The 14,494-nt window shown below is 40.0% G+C and overlaps 2 protein-coding genes across 2 annotated transcripts; both read left to right on the top strand.

Moving 5' to 3' along the window:
- Nucleotides 1-4,551: 4,551 nt before the first annotated feature.
- LOC147519713 (uncharacterized) lies at nt 4,552-8,820 on the top strand. Its single transcript, XM_086591270.1, has 7 exons — nt 4,552-5,351; nt 5,434-5,576; nt 6,020-6,291; nt 6,959-7,113; nt 7,282-7,544; nt 7,866-7,928; nt 8,337-8,820. The coding sequence occupies exons 1-7, from the start codon at nt 5,093-5,095 to the stop codon at nt 8,583-8,585; spliced, it is 1,404 nt and encodes a 467-aa protein (XP_086447396.1). The 5' UTR covers nt 4,552-5,092; the 3' UTR covers nt 8,586-8,820.
- A 1,448-nt stretch (nt 8,821-10,268) lies between these two features.
- Nucleotides 10,269-13,279, top strand: LOC147519714 (AAA-type ATPase family protein). Its single transcript, XM_086591271.1, has 10 exons — nt 10,269-10,505; nt 10,716-10,835; nt 10,919-11,055; nt 11,267-11,428; nt 11,549-11,635; nt 11,722-11,808; nt 11,895-12,032; nt 12,107-12,298; nt 12,388-12,486; nt 12,918-13,279. Exons 1-10 carry the CDS (start codon nt 10,370-10,372, stop codon nt 12,990-12,992), a joined length of 1,233 nt encoding a protein of 410 aa, XP_086447397.1. The 5' UTR covers nt 10,269-10,369; the 3' UTR covers nt 12,993-13,279.
- The last annotated feature ends 1,215 nt before the right edge of the window (nt 13,280-14,494 follow it).

Raw genomic sequence — 14,494 nt, forward strand, 5'->3', positions numbered from 1 at the left:
CTGCCTTATCAGCTTCCACATACCGCTTAAAGACAATGGGGGATGAGCCCTTCGCGGACTATACGTCCGAATCTAACTGGGGGCAACCGAAATGCCTTTATCAGCTTCACACCGCTCAAAGAGCAGGGGGAGATGAGCCGCCCTTCAAGATCGGAGTCCGCATCCAAATCAGGCAAATTGAAGCCGCCCCTATCAGGCTTCATAGCCGCTCAAAGACAGCCCGGGGATGAGCCCTTCGCGGACTATGGAGTCCGAATCCAAATTGGGGCAAACCGAAATTTGCCTATCAGCTCCACACCGCTTAAAGACAAATGGGGATGAGCCCTTCGCTGGACTACTATCGTCCGATCCAAATTGGGCAAAATGAGCGGCCTTATAAAGGCTTCAAACTGGAAGAGAGCGGGGATGAGGCCTTCGCCTTCGGTGGTCCGAATCAAACCGGGGGCAACCCCCCAAAAGCCCAAAGCGAAGCTGGGGACAAGCCCTTCGCGGACCGTGGAGTCCGCGATGAAACTCAAACCCGACCCGGCTTCACAAATGTCCCAAAGCGAAAGAATGAGGGCAAACCTAACTTGTGTAAAAATTATGCAAATGGTAAAGGCAGGAGGAAGAGAGCTCTTCACCAACAGTGCATCCAACTAACAAGGGACAATCATATCTAATGTCCAGCTAACGGAGTTTGGGATTGCAAATGAAAAAGGGTTAAGTCAATGTAACATATTGATCAATAGCTTTATGCATAAAGAAGTTAAAATACGTTGTAATCAAACACAACGAAAAGCGAATTACTTTGCAAAAGGAGCACAAAAGTACTAGCTACAAACAATATGGTTCCTGACAAAGACAAAGATAATTGTTTAATTATTACAAAACCAAGGCCATCTACAAAGAAAGTAAGCCGAGATAGGTTACTACTGAGGCGCTGTAGTCGGTTCTTCAGGGGAAGTATTTTCATCTTCACTGATTGGGATGCTGGCATCTTCATTCGCCTGTATTGGAGAAGGGACCGCGCCGTGGATGGGAGGCGTGACATCCGTGGTAGGCGTCTCAACAGCTTCAGATGGTTCTCCAAGGGATGATGTCCCTACAACAAGAGGAGGAGGGGGAGCGATCGGCCCGGCGGCGCTTAAAGGCGATCAAGTTGTTGTTGCGAGTTCGTCGCGATCTTTTTTCAGAAAGCAAGCGCCGAAATCGATCCGCGGCCTCTTGACGACCTTATCCACGCGGCTTGAGTGGCAAGCCTCCCGCCTCTCGAGGTCTGTCCATTTTGAATTGACACCCGCCACGTAATCGCGGTGTCCGTCCCCGCCTACCGATCTCCTTATGAAGCTTGACCGCCTTTGATCCGGTTCGCGTCCCCCTTCTCTCCAGCTTGCGCATCTTTGCTTTCCAGCCGCCGTATCGTGTATCTCGTGGCTTCGCCCGGCGTCCAAATTCTCCACGGTCTTTGGTCGCCACGCAAAGACATAGCCGATGTCTAGACTCACTCACCGCAGAGACACAAAAGGTATAAGAGTAGCACAAAGAATGGATAGATACCATTAACAATTGGTAGACACTACCCACTAGCCCAAGACATACCTTTTCCCATCCAAAGGTAAATGGAGGCCCCGGGAAGCAACGATACCGGCATCTCCATAAGCTTGATCCCGGCGGTGAGAGCTGAAAATAAAAAGAGGCGGCAACGGGGTTTTCCAAAGCCGAAGTCTCGTGTCGTCACATCGCGTCCCTCGCCTTAAACTTGGGATGCCACACCTCGGCAGGCCCAGAGGTTACCGACCAGCCAAGATCGAATCCCGCTCTAGGCGTCGCGATACCACGCACTTCGGAGGTTCATTACGGCCTGTAGTTGGGGAAGGAACGGCGGCGGAAGTTTTAGCCCTTTTGGCGGGGGGCTCTTATTTGACAAGTCAACAGGAGCGTCCCCATCAGAGTCCCTGTCCCAAAGCTTGTATTTGTTCACATCCATGGCGGTGGCAGAATGGGGAGCGGTATTAGCAAAGAAAATCGTCCTCCCACTCACCACACGACGAGTAGGAAGGAGGAAGGGTTTCCGCGGTAGTAGCCTTGTTTTTAGTAGCCGCGGCACGTTGAGCAACAGCTCGTGAATGGGAGATTTTCTTGGTATAGTTGAAGGACTTGTAAGACGAACGTTGTCTTTTTTGAGGTGGGGATGGTTTGGGCTTCCTTTCTTTGGGGGGCGGCAGACGATAGAGGGGGCCTTGGTATTTGCCAATGTTATTTAGAGAAGGGTCAAGTAGCAGAGGGGTGGCTTTTTCCGGATCAATGCCAAGGACTTCACACTGTGAACTACCGAGTTCGCGGAGGGATTGGAAAATTTCTGAGTAAACACCGTTGTATATTTGGGATCGCGAATCTGGTCTCCAACCTACATCACCAAGAGCAAAGACAAATTAGTGACAGGGGAGAGATAAATATCGCGACTCCTAACGCTTACTTACCACTTGTTAGAAAAATGGAGATGCCTCGGAGAAACTTCCGGAGGAGGTCCGCTGGATAAAAATTTACCGCATTACATACAACGGTAATGCGATGCCACACTTTGTCGGTGGTAATGTGAAGAAGGAAAGACTTCTTTTGAGGATCGGTGCAAAAGGATCGGTATCCCACACCCCCCGCCTTTAGTGCTTTTCTTTATGTAGAAGTGGGCAAGGATATCACGGAGTTGTATTTTGGGGAGTGAGTCTCATTGTAGTGGTTGGCGCATACATAACACGCCCGTTGCCTATGCCCCGACACGGAGGAATGTTGAAATGGTTACGACCTCGACGCCAAGGGGAGTCAAAGGGGAAACGTAAGTTTACCGCTATCCGTCCCTACAAGAGCTACTAGATAACCGTGTCGCGATACTAAGTGAGGAAAGTGGGTGACGCTTGCACACATGTTCGAGATTAACGTCACCGGAATGCCGTAAAGCGGCCTTAACGACATCTAGATTGGGTCCGCGGTAATAGGGCCGGCTGGGATGGCGAGAAGGTGTCCCACCGAAAGTAGAGGGAACAAAGGGGATCGGTAGAGTTTGAAGCCGGGGGATTGGATCGTCCGCGGATTGATGGCTAGATCTAGGGGTAGAGGATCCAGATTGGCCTGATGTGGTGGCGGAGGATTGGGTGGAGGAGATGACCTCACATTCCGATGAAGGCATAATGGAAACAGTGCAAGGAGGGAAATTCAGAAAAAGATGGATGCGCAATCTAGGAAAAGAAGATAATGAGGAAGCAACCTCCAAAATAAACAGTGAATGCACAAATAACGAGAGGAAAGGAATGGAAAATAAAAGACAAACCTGAAACAAGAGGGCCAAAGCAATGGGAGCGTAACCAAGACGTGCCGGAGGTTGCACGAAGAAAGTGACGACTGGAAAGGGGGAAGAGGTTGAAGAAGATGAAGTGGAAATTGAAGAGAAAAATGGCGAGGGTTTACTGTTGAGGGTTTTTGAGGGTTGTGAGAGGAGAGAGAGATTTAAGCGGGATTTGAGGGGGCAGGCAAAAGAGTAACTGACCGACAGAGAACCAAAGGAATAGGGACGCGTGTCATCTCGATTTTCGAAGGGGCAGCCTACGAGGCGCGTGCGCCGTATTTCGCCGTATTTCCAGTTGGCAGTACAGAGGAAGCACGTGGAACACGTGCTGGGAAAAAGAGAATATGTCAGAAGTGGGAGGATCAAACAAGAAGAATTCAGCAGAGGGTGTACGGAAAGAGAAAGAGGAGTTCTCGGCACCATTGCCGTCCGCGACCAACAATGGGGCCGAGAGGGGCATCTCAGATAGGGCGCATACATGACCTAGGAGGTTAGTGGTGACAAAGGGACCGGATCGCGGTATAGCGAGGAAGACGAGGTGCATAGGATCGATCCAGCGGTATCCCAACCGCCTGAAACCGCCGCGAAACATGGAGAGTGGGAGAGCGGCACCGGAACTGCAAGGTAAATCATTGGCGATGCGGGAAAGAGAGAGGATATAAGATAGAGAGAAGAGCGCCAGAAAAGAGAGAAAAGAGAAAACAGAAAAGGAGGAGAGAGGAGGAAGATTAGAGGTTGTAATCACAGTCGATACAGTGTTGTTACTGATCATACATTATGTTGATGTATGAATTTATGAACAATAATAGGTATAATAATTCATGTGTAATGGTATGAACAATGATTGTTCATACTCCAGTAGGTGTTCTTATTGACCATACATTATGCTGAGGTATGAACACTCGTGTGTAATATGTATGAACAATGAGTGTTCATATGAACAGTGATTGTCCATACTCATGTTGAGGTTGTCCATAGCTCGGGTTGTTCATACCACCCCCCTAAAAAAAATGTATGAACAACCAAATAGGTATCATACGAATAGTGATTGTTCATAACTCATGTTGATGTAGGAATAATGATTGTTTATACAAACAATGGTTGTTCATACATATTCCAATAGGTATGAACAATGATTGTTCATAGTTATTACTGACCACACATTATGTTGAGGTATATGAATATTGATTGTTCATATCCTATAAATAGGTTCATTGTCCATACTATATACACTGGGTCATTTCGGTTGGCCTGGACCATTTATTATTTCGCATCAAGAGTATACTTGATCTTTCATCTATCCAAACCGTTTTTAATTTTGTGTTAAGGGTATATTTGACCTTTCATCTAATTTGCGAGTCATTAAAAAACAAAAATTGGTTACGAGAATTATTTTTTGTCCGAGAGAGAGAAGGATTCCGTTTCCGAAATCTCGGTAGACATTCATAATTTCGTACTCGAAATCTCGGGCTTTGAGTTGGGCCTTGTATAATAGTCAATGTGGAGGCCTATGTAATTTTCTGATGGACCATAACACAACCCCCGCACCCCACTTATGTCCTGTTTGCCTGTCTCCACTTTCCTATTCTGTTTCATCAAACATCGAAACTCAAATTTCCTAAATTTCTTCAAACTCAAGTGTGCAAAATTCTGCATCAATGAAGAATACCAAACATAACTCATCCTCTAGAAAAACTTGTCTCATTCTCAAAAAATCCTAGAAAAAAGATCCAAACCCTAATAAAAGATTCTTTTATATTATAAAATAAAATGGCCAAACATTCAGTGGGGTGGATCACATTTCAAAAGAGATACTTATTAATGTTACTTGTAATATTTTCTGTTTCAACTGCAATTGTATTTGTAATTAGAGCTGCATTTGACACATGTGATCGGCATTATGAGAGTGGAGCTAGTAATAATCGAGTTAAGATAACTACCCAACCCGTTGGTAACAACAATCTTGAATCTCTTCATTTCATGAAGTCCAAGCTCGTTCTTCTCGTTTCTCACGAGCTTTCTTTATCAGGTACGAATTTTGGAAATTTGAGCTGTTTCTTTAACTTCTTTTGTTTCGAGTTAAATGAGTTTGGACATCTGTGTGTATTTAGGTGGGCCATTGTTGTTAATGGAGCTAGCGTTTTTGTTAAGGAGTGTTGGTGCGCAAGTTGTTTGGGTTACGAATCAAAAGCCAACTGGGACGGATGAAGTTATATATAGTTTAGAACACAAAATGCTGATTCGAGGAGTGCAGGTTAGTTTTTTTTTTTTGTTGTGTTAGTTGATAGAGCTTAGAACATGTTAAAGGATTAGAAATGCAGTAGGATAAGGGTCAGGTGGGTTACTATGCTACTCGTTGGTGACTTTTGTTTGTGGAACTCATAGTATGTTGAGTAGCTGGTTTCGACGGTTGCATTCCCTTGCAAAATCACGATAATAGATACAAAATTGTTACAAGGAGTACGTTTGTGGCGCCTTGTTTGGTTATATTCTGTTTATTACAATATCAATGTTTTCACTTTTTCAGTGTACATGTAGATCCTTTGTTTACTGTTGTTTGTGATATATGGATTCCTGCACACTCACATGATTATTTTGAGCTGCTGTTTGGTTATAATGATTAGCATGGTCTAGAATGGTCCCTGATGTGACACTTCGATATCTGCCTATGTTTAATTGGTTTCTATGCATTGTCAGGTGTATTCTGCAAAGGGTCAAGAAGCTGTAGATACTGCTTTGAAAGCTGATTTGATTGTTTTAAACACAGCTGTTGCTGGAAAGTGGTTGGATGCTGTTCTCAAGGAAGATGTACCCCGCGTCCTTCAGAAGGTTTTATGGTGGATTCATGAAATGAGAGGGCATTACTTCAAAATGGAGTATGTTAAGCACCTCCCTTTTGTTGCAGGTGCCATGATTGATTCGCATACAACGACTGAGTACTGGAGGAATAGGACTCGAGAGCGCCTAGGGTATGCCTACTCAATGGTTTTCTGAAACTAGTTTATGTTTGAATTGTGCACATAAGTGTATCATGCACTGTTACTTTAGTAAGCCGAGAGAACTTAGTGTGTAGTTCGATGCAAGTAGTGTACAAATAATTTTTTTTGTTATGATTGGTAAAAATAAGTTTGGCTCGATCTGAGCTGGAACATGCTTTATCAACGCATAAAAATCAGAACGGAAGGATCTAAAAGTACATTTGTATACTGTTTCTGTCTTAATTTTTTTTTCACAAAAACTCATAACAAACTTAGTTCCAGACTTCCAGCCTCATGATCAAGGTTTGACTATTTTTCGTAGACTATCAGTGAATTATATTATCTTGAACAAATTCCATTAATTTTCCTAGAAAATCCTTGCTATCAATTTCGCCCGTCATCCTCAGATCAATTTTGTTATATTGTTTTTCTTATCAAGTCAAACATTTCATAATATACTCTATCCTATTTGGATGTTTCTCCGTTGGTCATTTGATAATTTAGAAGGGCCAGTTGGACACCTATGATTCTCAACTGTTTGTTGTCCATTTATATTGCCTGGAGAAAAACTTTACCTATCTATTTTATTACATTGATTTTCAGAACTGCTCTTTCATTCTTTTCACCTATTATTTCTTTTGGTCATTCTGCTTTGCAGGATTAAGATGCCCCAGACCTATGCTGTGCATCTTGGAAACAGCAAAGAGTTAATGGAAGTAGCTGAAGATAGCGTGGCGAAAAGGGTCTTACGTGAGCATGTACGTGAGTCACTTGGAGTGCGGAATGATGATATACTCTTTGCCATCATTAACAGTATGTCTTTATTGTTTCTTAAGTAATCAGTTGGTACTTGGTCACCATCCTTTAGAATGAAATATTTTCTCAAGGATTCTCGAATCCAGTTGTAGTTAACGTTCATTTTTTTTTTCTGTACCTCTTTCTTTAAATTTCTGTTGTTTGAACACTGGAAATCTGTAACAGGCGTTTCACGTGGGAAGGGTCAGGATCTATTTCTGCGTGCCTTCCATGAAAGTCTGGAGCTCATCAAAGAAAAGAAATTACAAGTGCCTTTGATGCATGCAGTAGTAGTCGGAAGTGACATGAATGCTCAAACCAAGTTTGAAATGGAACTCCGTAACTTCATAGCAGAAAAGAGAATTCAGGATCGCGTTCACTTTGTGAATAAAACCCTGACTGTTTCCCCTTATTTGGCTGCTATTGATGTACTCGTCCAGAACTCTCAGGTAGTTGTCAGTCTTATACCAATCTTTTTATATCAGTTTATAAGGAATGTGTGGGTGTCTTTCGAGGGTGGGGGTGTTTATATCATACTTATGTTGATACCCAGGTGGCCAATATTGTTAGCACTGTTTTGAGGGGTGGGGGTGTCTTTAAAGAAAATTCCTAAAGGATGAGTAATCTAATATGCTGATAGTAGCCAGTTATTCTTTTGAAGTGTTTTATTTTCCACATACAGTTTCTTGGATGTATTTTTGTAACATCCAACTGTGGTTCAGGGAAGTATTTAAGAATGAGAAAAGGCTTACCTATTTTATTGTTTGTAGGGTCGTGGGGAATGCTTTGGGAGGATAACAATAGAAGCTATGGCATTTCAACTGCCAGTATTAGTAAGCCTTGTCGCAACCTCCTTTTTCTATATTTAGTTTGTTACATGCATGTCTACGAAGTATCTTGTTTCCAATTGTGACTCATATCTACTTTCCTAGTGCTTTTGTAATATTTTTCAGTTGGATCCATGATACAATATTGAAGTCAGCTCAATTAGCTGAACCATATCCATCTAAGTAGCTGGTTAATGGTGGTGAATTGGTGATTCCATTATTGTGCATTACTATAACTGTTTTATTGAGCAAGCATTCCTATGACAAAGTATCACCTCTTAAAGAAGGAGTGTGTTGACATGCCATGTTTGTCATATTAACCAAATTATTACTATCACCATGCTCATATTAACTAAATTATTCATATCCAAACTCTTCTCTTTGTAACATCACCCCAAAAAAATCATGTTTCAGGGAACAGCTGCAGGAGGCACTAATGAGATTGTGGTCAATGGGTCCACGGGTTTGCTGCATCCTGTTGGGAAAGAGGGCGTGACACCCCTTGCAAAGAACATTGTGAAACTTGCCACTCATGTTGAGAGGAGATTGACAATGGGAAAGAAAGGTTATGAGAGAGTTAAGGAAAGGTTTATGGAGCAACACATGGCACATAGGATCTCTTTGGTTTTAAAAGAAGTGCTGAAGAAAGCGAAGAGCCACTGACATTTATGAAATGCACAATTCTTTTACTGATGAATGTGAATTATAGCTTCTGACTGCAGTTTTTAGAGGAGTTAGTGGGCTGTTTCTTCAGAAAACTGCGGTATTGTGAAAATTGATGTATAATTTTGCCTTGTTGTAGTGTTTTCTGTCTTTGTGTGGTGTCCCTGGAAATTCTGTACATATACACATACACATAGTGGTGGTAATTAGTCCTCCTACTAGCGTTCTCAGTCTTTATACTCCGTTTTCATTCTTTGAAATATTTGGTATCCCTTTGTAGTTTCAGATTACAAATGGATCCAGAGCGGTAAAAAAATATAAGACTTGGTATGGTTACATCACGTTTTGATATTAATTGCAATCCGGGCTTTCAGCCCAGCAAATAGATCAGTTTAAACTAGGGGTGACTTCGGATCGGATTAACCTCTTTCGGAATTTTTCCAAATTTTTTTCAGAACCTAATATGCTAGCCAAATCCGATCTAATATTTTTTCGGAATTAAAATATATTTTCAATTTCGGAAATTTCAGAATATTTGGTAAATTTTCAAATATCTTTATACTTTCAATTATTTTTGGAATATTATACGCTAATGTTCATTGTAAAGAGAGAAAATCAGGTCCAGAACACCAATATACCAACAACAATACGTACTTGTTTACTGAGAAAATCTATTTTCATTCAAACAAGTGATTCAACAAAAAATAAGAAAAAGAACCTTCAGCCACCAACAACAAGCATTGCATTCTGTTGAGGTCTGGGTATTTGTAATGTTTCAATCTTTTTTCGTGTGTGGAAATTGAAGTATATATTTTTGTGGTACAATTTTTAGAATAAATTGGCAATAATATCGGAAATTTCGGATCGACTATATATCGAAACTTTCGGATCGGATATTGGATTGGATCGGTTTTTTGAGTTATATCCGAATCCGATCCAATTTTTTTTTTTGATCAATTTTCGAAATCGGAAAATCGCCCATGAAATTTTTGAGTTAGTTTGATGTATTTGCATACAAGTTTCGATTTTTTTTTGATTAACTACACCCAAAACAAATAGATCAGTTTAAACACGAATTTATTAATATTGGTTTACATTGCAATACATGCAAACACGTATCTATATCTTAATAAGTTAATATTAAATCTCCCACAAGGGGTATTTTTGGAGCTCTATTAAAATTCCATGTCATTTATTTCCTATTTGAAAATATGGGAATCTTTTTTTACAACGGGAATTCTTCTCCTATTAAAACAAATTATAGCATTTCTAATTAAAGCGAGAATTATTCTCCTATTAAAATGGGAATTTCTCTCCTATTGAAAAGGGAAAATCTAACATATCTAATTAAAATATAAATTATTCTCATATTAAAACATGATCTCTCCCTCAATTGAAAAAATGGGTTTTTAAAACTTTATTTAAAACAATTTGTTAGAAAATTAAAACGGATTAGCGACTAAAACGGTAGTCCCAATTTTTTTAAAAAAATCTAAATGTTTTCAAAAGAACTGGTGCGTATGCACGGGCCTACAAACTAGTATCTATGTAAATCAATGATTATGACTTTTGACATATAAGTAGGTCAAAATGGTTAAGTGGGCCAGTCAAGTTTGGGCCTGAAACCGACTGAATCCAGTTCGGGTTATAGTTTCCATGTCCAAATAAATTTCGAATTCGGGCACCACAAGAAAGAAGCCCAAATCGCATCACTTCTTAAACAAGGCAGAGTTGTTCTTTTATAAACTAAAACCGGGTGTTAAGCTTCTTTATTGAATCTGAACATGGAACAACAACAACAACAAGGTGGTGGTGGTGGTGGTGAACAAGATGCCGCGGCAGCACGTCGACGCACGGTCGTAACAGACTACCGTAAAAAACTATTGCAACACAAAGAACTTGAAGCCAAAACTCGAACAGGTTCCTTTTTTATCCTCTCACTCAATTACAAACCCTAGCTTTTTTATTTCTTGAATTAACAAATTGTTAGTTATTAGAGTAAGAAGAATTTTGTGTTTGATGATAAGAATTACGTGAGTGTTTTAAGTTGGAAAGAACACTTTTTTAATTAACTTTGGAGAAAAATTGGATCCACGTCATTGATTTAGACTGTGAATGTTGAATATGCAGGGAGGGAAGCTTTGAGAGCTGCAAAAAAGGAGTATGCTAAAACTGAAGATGATTTGAAGTCTCTTCAGAGTGTTGGCCAAATTATTGGAGAAGTTCTTCGACCTCTTGATAATGAGCGATGTAAGTCTTTCATGCGCTTGCACTTGTTTCCCATCAAAATTGACAAGGAGCGACTGTTTAACTGATAAAGTTTTTTTTTTCAGTGATTGTTAAAGCCAGTAGCGGCCCGAGATATGTTGTTGGCTGCCGGAGTAAAGTGGATAAAGAAAAATTGACTGCAGGAACTAGAGTGGTTCTTGATATGACAACTCTCACGATCATGCGTGCCCTTCCACGTGAAGTAAGTGATTGATTTAACATTCTTCATTGGATTGGATTATGACTTGTTGAGTTTGACTGGATTGTAGTTGGTGCCCAGTTGTCCACCTATATATTGTCAACTATACCTGATTGTTGTTGGTATTTATCCTAGCAAGGATAGCCAAAATGTATTTTGTTTGTTGGACTATTTGTGCTTGTGGGTATCTTTCTAATCCAATAGTCTGTTCCAGGTTGATCCAGTTGTCTACAACATGCTTCATGAAGATCCGGGTAATGTTAGTTACTCTGCAGTTGGTGGATTGTCTGACCAGATTCGAGAACTAAGGGAATCGATTGAGCTGCCTTTAATGAATCCTGAACTGTTTCTTAGAGTTGGAATTAAGCCTCCCAAGGTTTGCTATTTTCTAATCGTGCATTAATTTATCTTTCAATCCATCTCAGTTTGTGTGTCTGTACCTTTATTCAATGTGTCTTATCTAAGATTCTTATTTATGCAATTTATGTTTTTGCAGGGTGTTCTTCTCTATGGTCCTCCTGGAACAGGAAAGACACTCTTAGCTAGAGCTATTGCCAGCAACATTGATGCCAATTTCTTGAAGGTTGGGTCTTGGTCGAGATTTATCTTTCTGTCGCAATATCTTCCTTTTTTGTTCGGATGTGATTAATTCTGATTGTCTGCATACAGGTTGTTTCAAGTGCCATAATTGATAAATACATTGGTGAAAGTGCAAGATTGATACGCGAGATGTTTGGATACGCTCGTGATCACCAAGTAAGAAAAACAAATCTGTGTGTTAGGTTTTCATTGTGATTTATATTCCATGTGTGTGCTCATCAACTGTTTTTTCTTTTGTTTAGCCTTGCATCATATTCATGGACGAAATTGATGCCATTGGAGGTCGCCGATTTAGTGAAGGAACAAGCGCTGACCGTGAGATACAGAGAACGTTGATGGAGTTACTTAATCAGCTTGATGGATTTGATTCGCTTGGCAAGGTGTGTATAGGAAATAGTAATATCTTGTTGGAGAAAGTTTTTAGCCAACTAATTTAGTACTTATGCCATTACAGGTTAAAATGATCATGGCAACGAACCGACCGGATGTCCTAGATCCAGCTCTTCTTCGTCCAGGCCGATTGGACAGAAAAATTGAGATTCCATTGCCAAATGAGCAATCAAGAATGGAGATTCTGAAGATTCATGCTGCTGGCATTGCCAAACACGGAGAGATTGACTATGAAGCTGTTGTAAAACTTGGTGAGGTGAGTTGTGTTCTTAATTGTTAGACAGTTTTACTACTTTTGTTTATCTAGGTTGGTGTGCAAATTGTTTTACTGTAACCTCCTTGCAGGGATTTAATGGAGCTGATATGAGGAATGTCTGCACTGAAGCTGGGATGTTTGCTATCCGTGCTGAACGTGATTATGTCATCCATGAAGATTTTATGAAGGCAAGTCTCTTTATGTTGATCATCACATTCTTCTATATGTGACTTAGCTTTATTGGGTATAATGGGTGCTAGTTTTGCTATGAATTGCTGACTGCAGTTGCCAGTGAGTTGTTATTGTAACAGACCTGAGGTTACCAAAAGTAATCATAAAAAGGAAAAGAGATAAATGTTCACACTTCACACACTTTTTTTTTGGGTGGGTGGGTGGGTGTCACGCACAAATAGAGACACCTTTTAAAATGCATGTCAAGGACTGCTATGTTTTATAAAAACTCATCTGCAACTTGTCTCTTCGTGGTAAAATTAAAAGAAAATTGTACGTTCATAGTGAATGCATATTGTTTCATACTCAAGCTCTGTCTGACATTTGTGATGTCTACTTTTTTCATGATTATTGACTAAATTATATCTAATTTGGTTTACTTGTCCAGGCTGTTCGGAAATTAAATGAAGCAAAGAAATTGGAGTCAACGGCTCATTATAATGCAGACTTTGGCAAGGATTAATTTGAAGAATGCTCATCATTTGAAAGCCATGGACGCTGAGGCAGTGCAATCCTCACACCTGATCCGCCCTCTTCTTACTTTTCATATAAGGTCCTTGTCCGTTAAGAAAGATGCACCGTTTGCTTGTTTGTTATTCTGTAAGATCTCGGGAGTTTCAGTCCCAGTCTTAAAAGGATTGACACCGACAGGGTGTGGCATTATTACAATCTCTTTGTCGGTTATGTTTGCCAACTGAATGTTGAACTGAAACTTTTAAGAAAATTTATTTTTCGTGCTCTTGAAGGAAACACATGCTTGCAGTAAATATGATACTGTGGTATGGTATAGGAAACACACGTTTGTCATTATATTGGCTTAATCTTTTTGCTGTGGCTTAATCATCCAATCCCCGATCCTTGGTGCAATGCTTGACTAGCCTGCCAGTTTGCCTGAAGAGTGTACTTTGGGTAGCCCATGATCTTCAGACCTCGGTGATAATCAACTGCCAGGATGCACTGGAATGAGGAGTTAGCCTAAAGCAAACTCGCAATTACTAGGCACCCTTCCGGACTTTAGACTTACCATTGCATGTAAGTGCAGTATTCAAGAGTTATGGTCAGCTGTGGCGAAGTTCACCAGTCCGTGCCCAATTTGTGGTTTTGCAAAACTTCTACTACCTAGAATTCAAGTTACCCACTGACGTAAAAATAGTTGGCATTTAACCTAACTAATTTAATTAAGGATTTCATGCCAAGAATTAAGACCTGAAAAAAGAGTGTTTTCAATGAGCGCCTGTACCTCAAAGTCATTGAGTACATATACAAAATAATCATTGTATTCGAGAATCTCACAGTTCACAGTAAACATTCATCATTTTTGGACATCGCCCTTTTTTTGTGAGGTTAGAAAGTCCCAAATCTTTGAGTATGACTAACTTCGAGATCATTCTCGCTAAAAATCAAGATCTAACTCCGTGTCGTGTTGTTTTTGGTATGATTTTCTTCATGCCATGAAAACTTCATATGGAGATCAATCTCTACACTATATGATAGCCACACTATATGATAGCCGGGTATTTAGCAATCCCTCTCCACTGTTGAGTAGGCAATTTGTAATTTCCATAGTTGCTCAATTTCAAAACACCTCCCCCACAAAAATTAGAACAAACCCCCTATTTATTAATAATTTAGAAAATCCTCCCTAATATCATTTTAAATTATATAATTATCCACAATTTCCCTAACTAATATTAGAACAAGCTCTCTTTTATTAATAATTTAGATTTTTTTTTTTCTAATGTCACTTAAATAACATAATTATTCCCTATTAAAAAAATGGATGAGTTTTTCCTATATAATTAGGATTACCAATTACAATTAGAATCCAAAAAAATCATGTAATTATTTCATATTAAAAAAATAGATGAGCCTTTCCTACATAATTACAATTACCAATTACAATTAGAATCCAAAAAATTCATGTTAACTATCGAACTCGGTTTCAAAACTTTAAGACTTTATAAA

The sequence above is a fragment of the Coptis chinensis genome, chromosome 2, assembly GCF_015680905.1.
Source record: "Coptis chinensis isolate HL-2020 chromosome 2, ASM1568090v1, whole genome shotgun sequence".
Lineage (NCBI taxonomy): Eukaryota > Viridiplantae > Streptophyta > Magnoliopsida > Ranunculales > Ranunculaceae > Coptis > Coptis chinensis.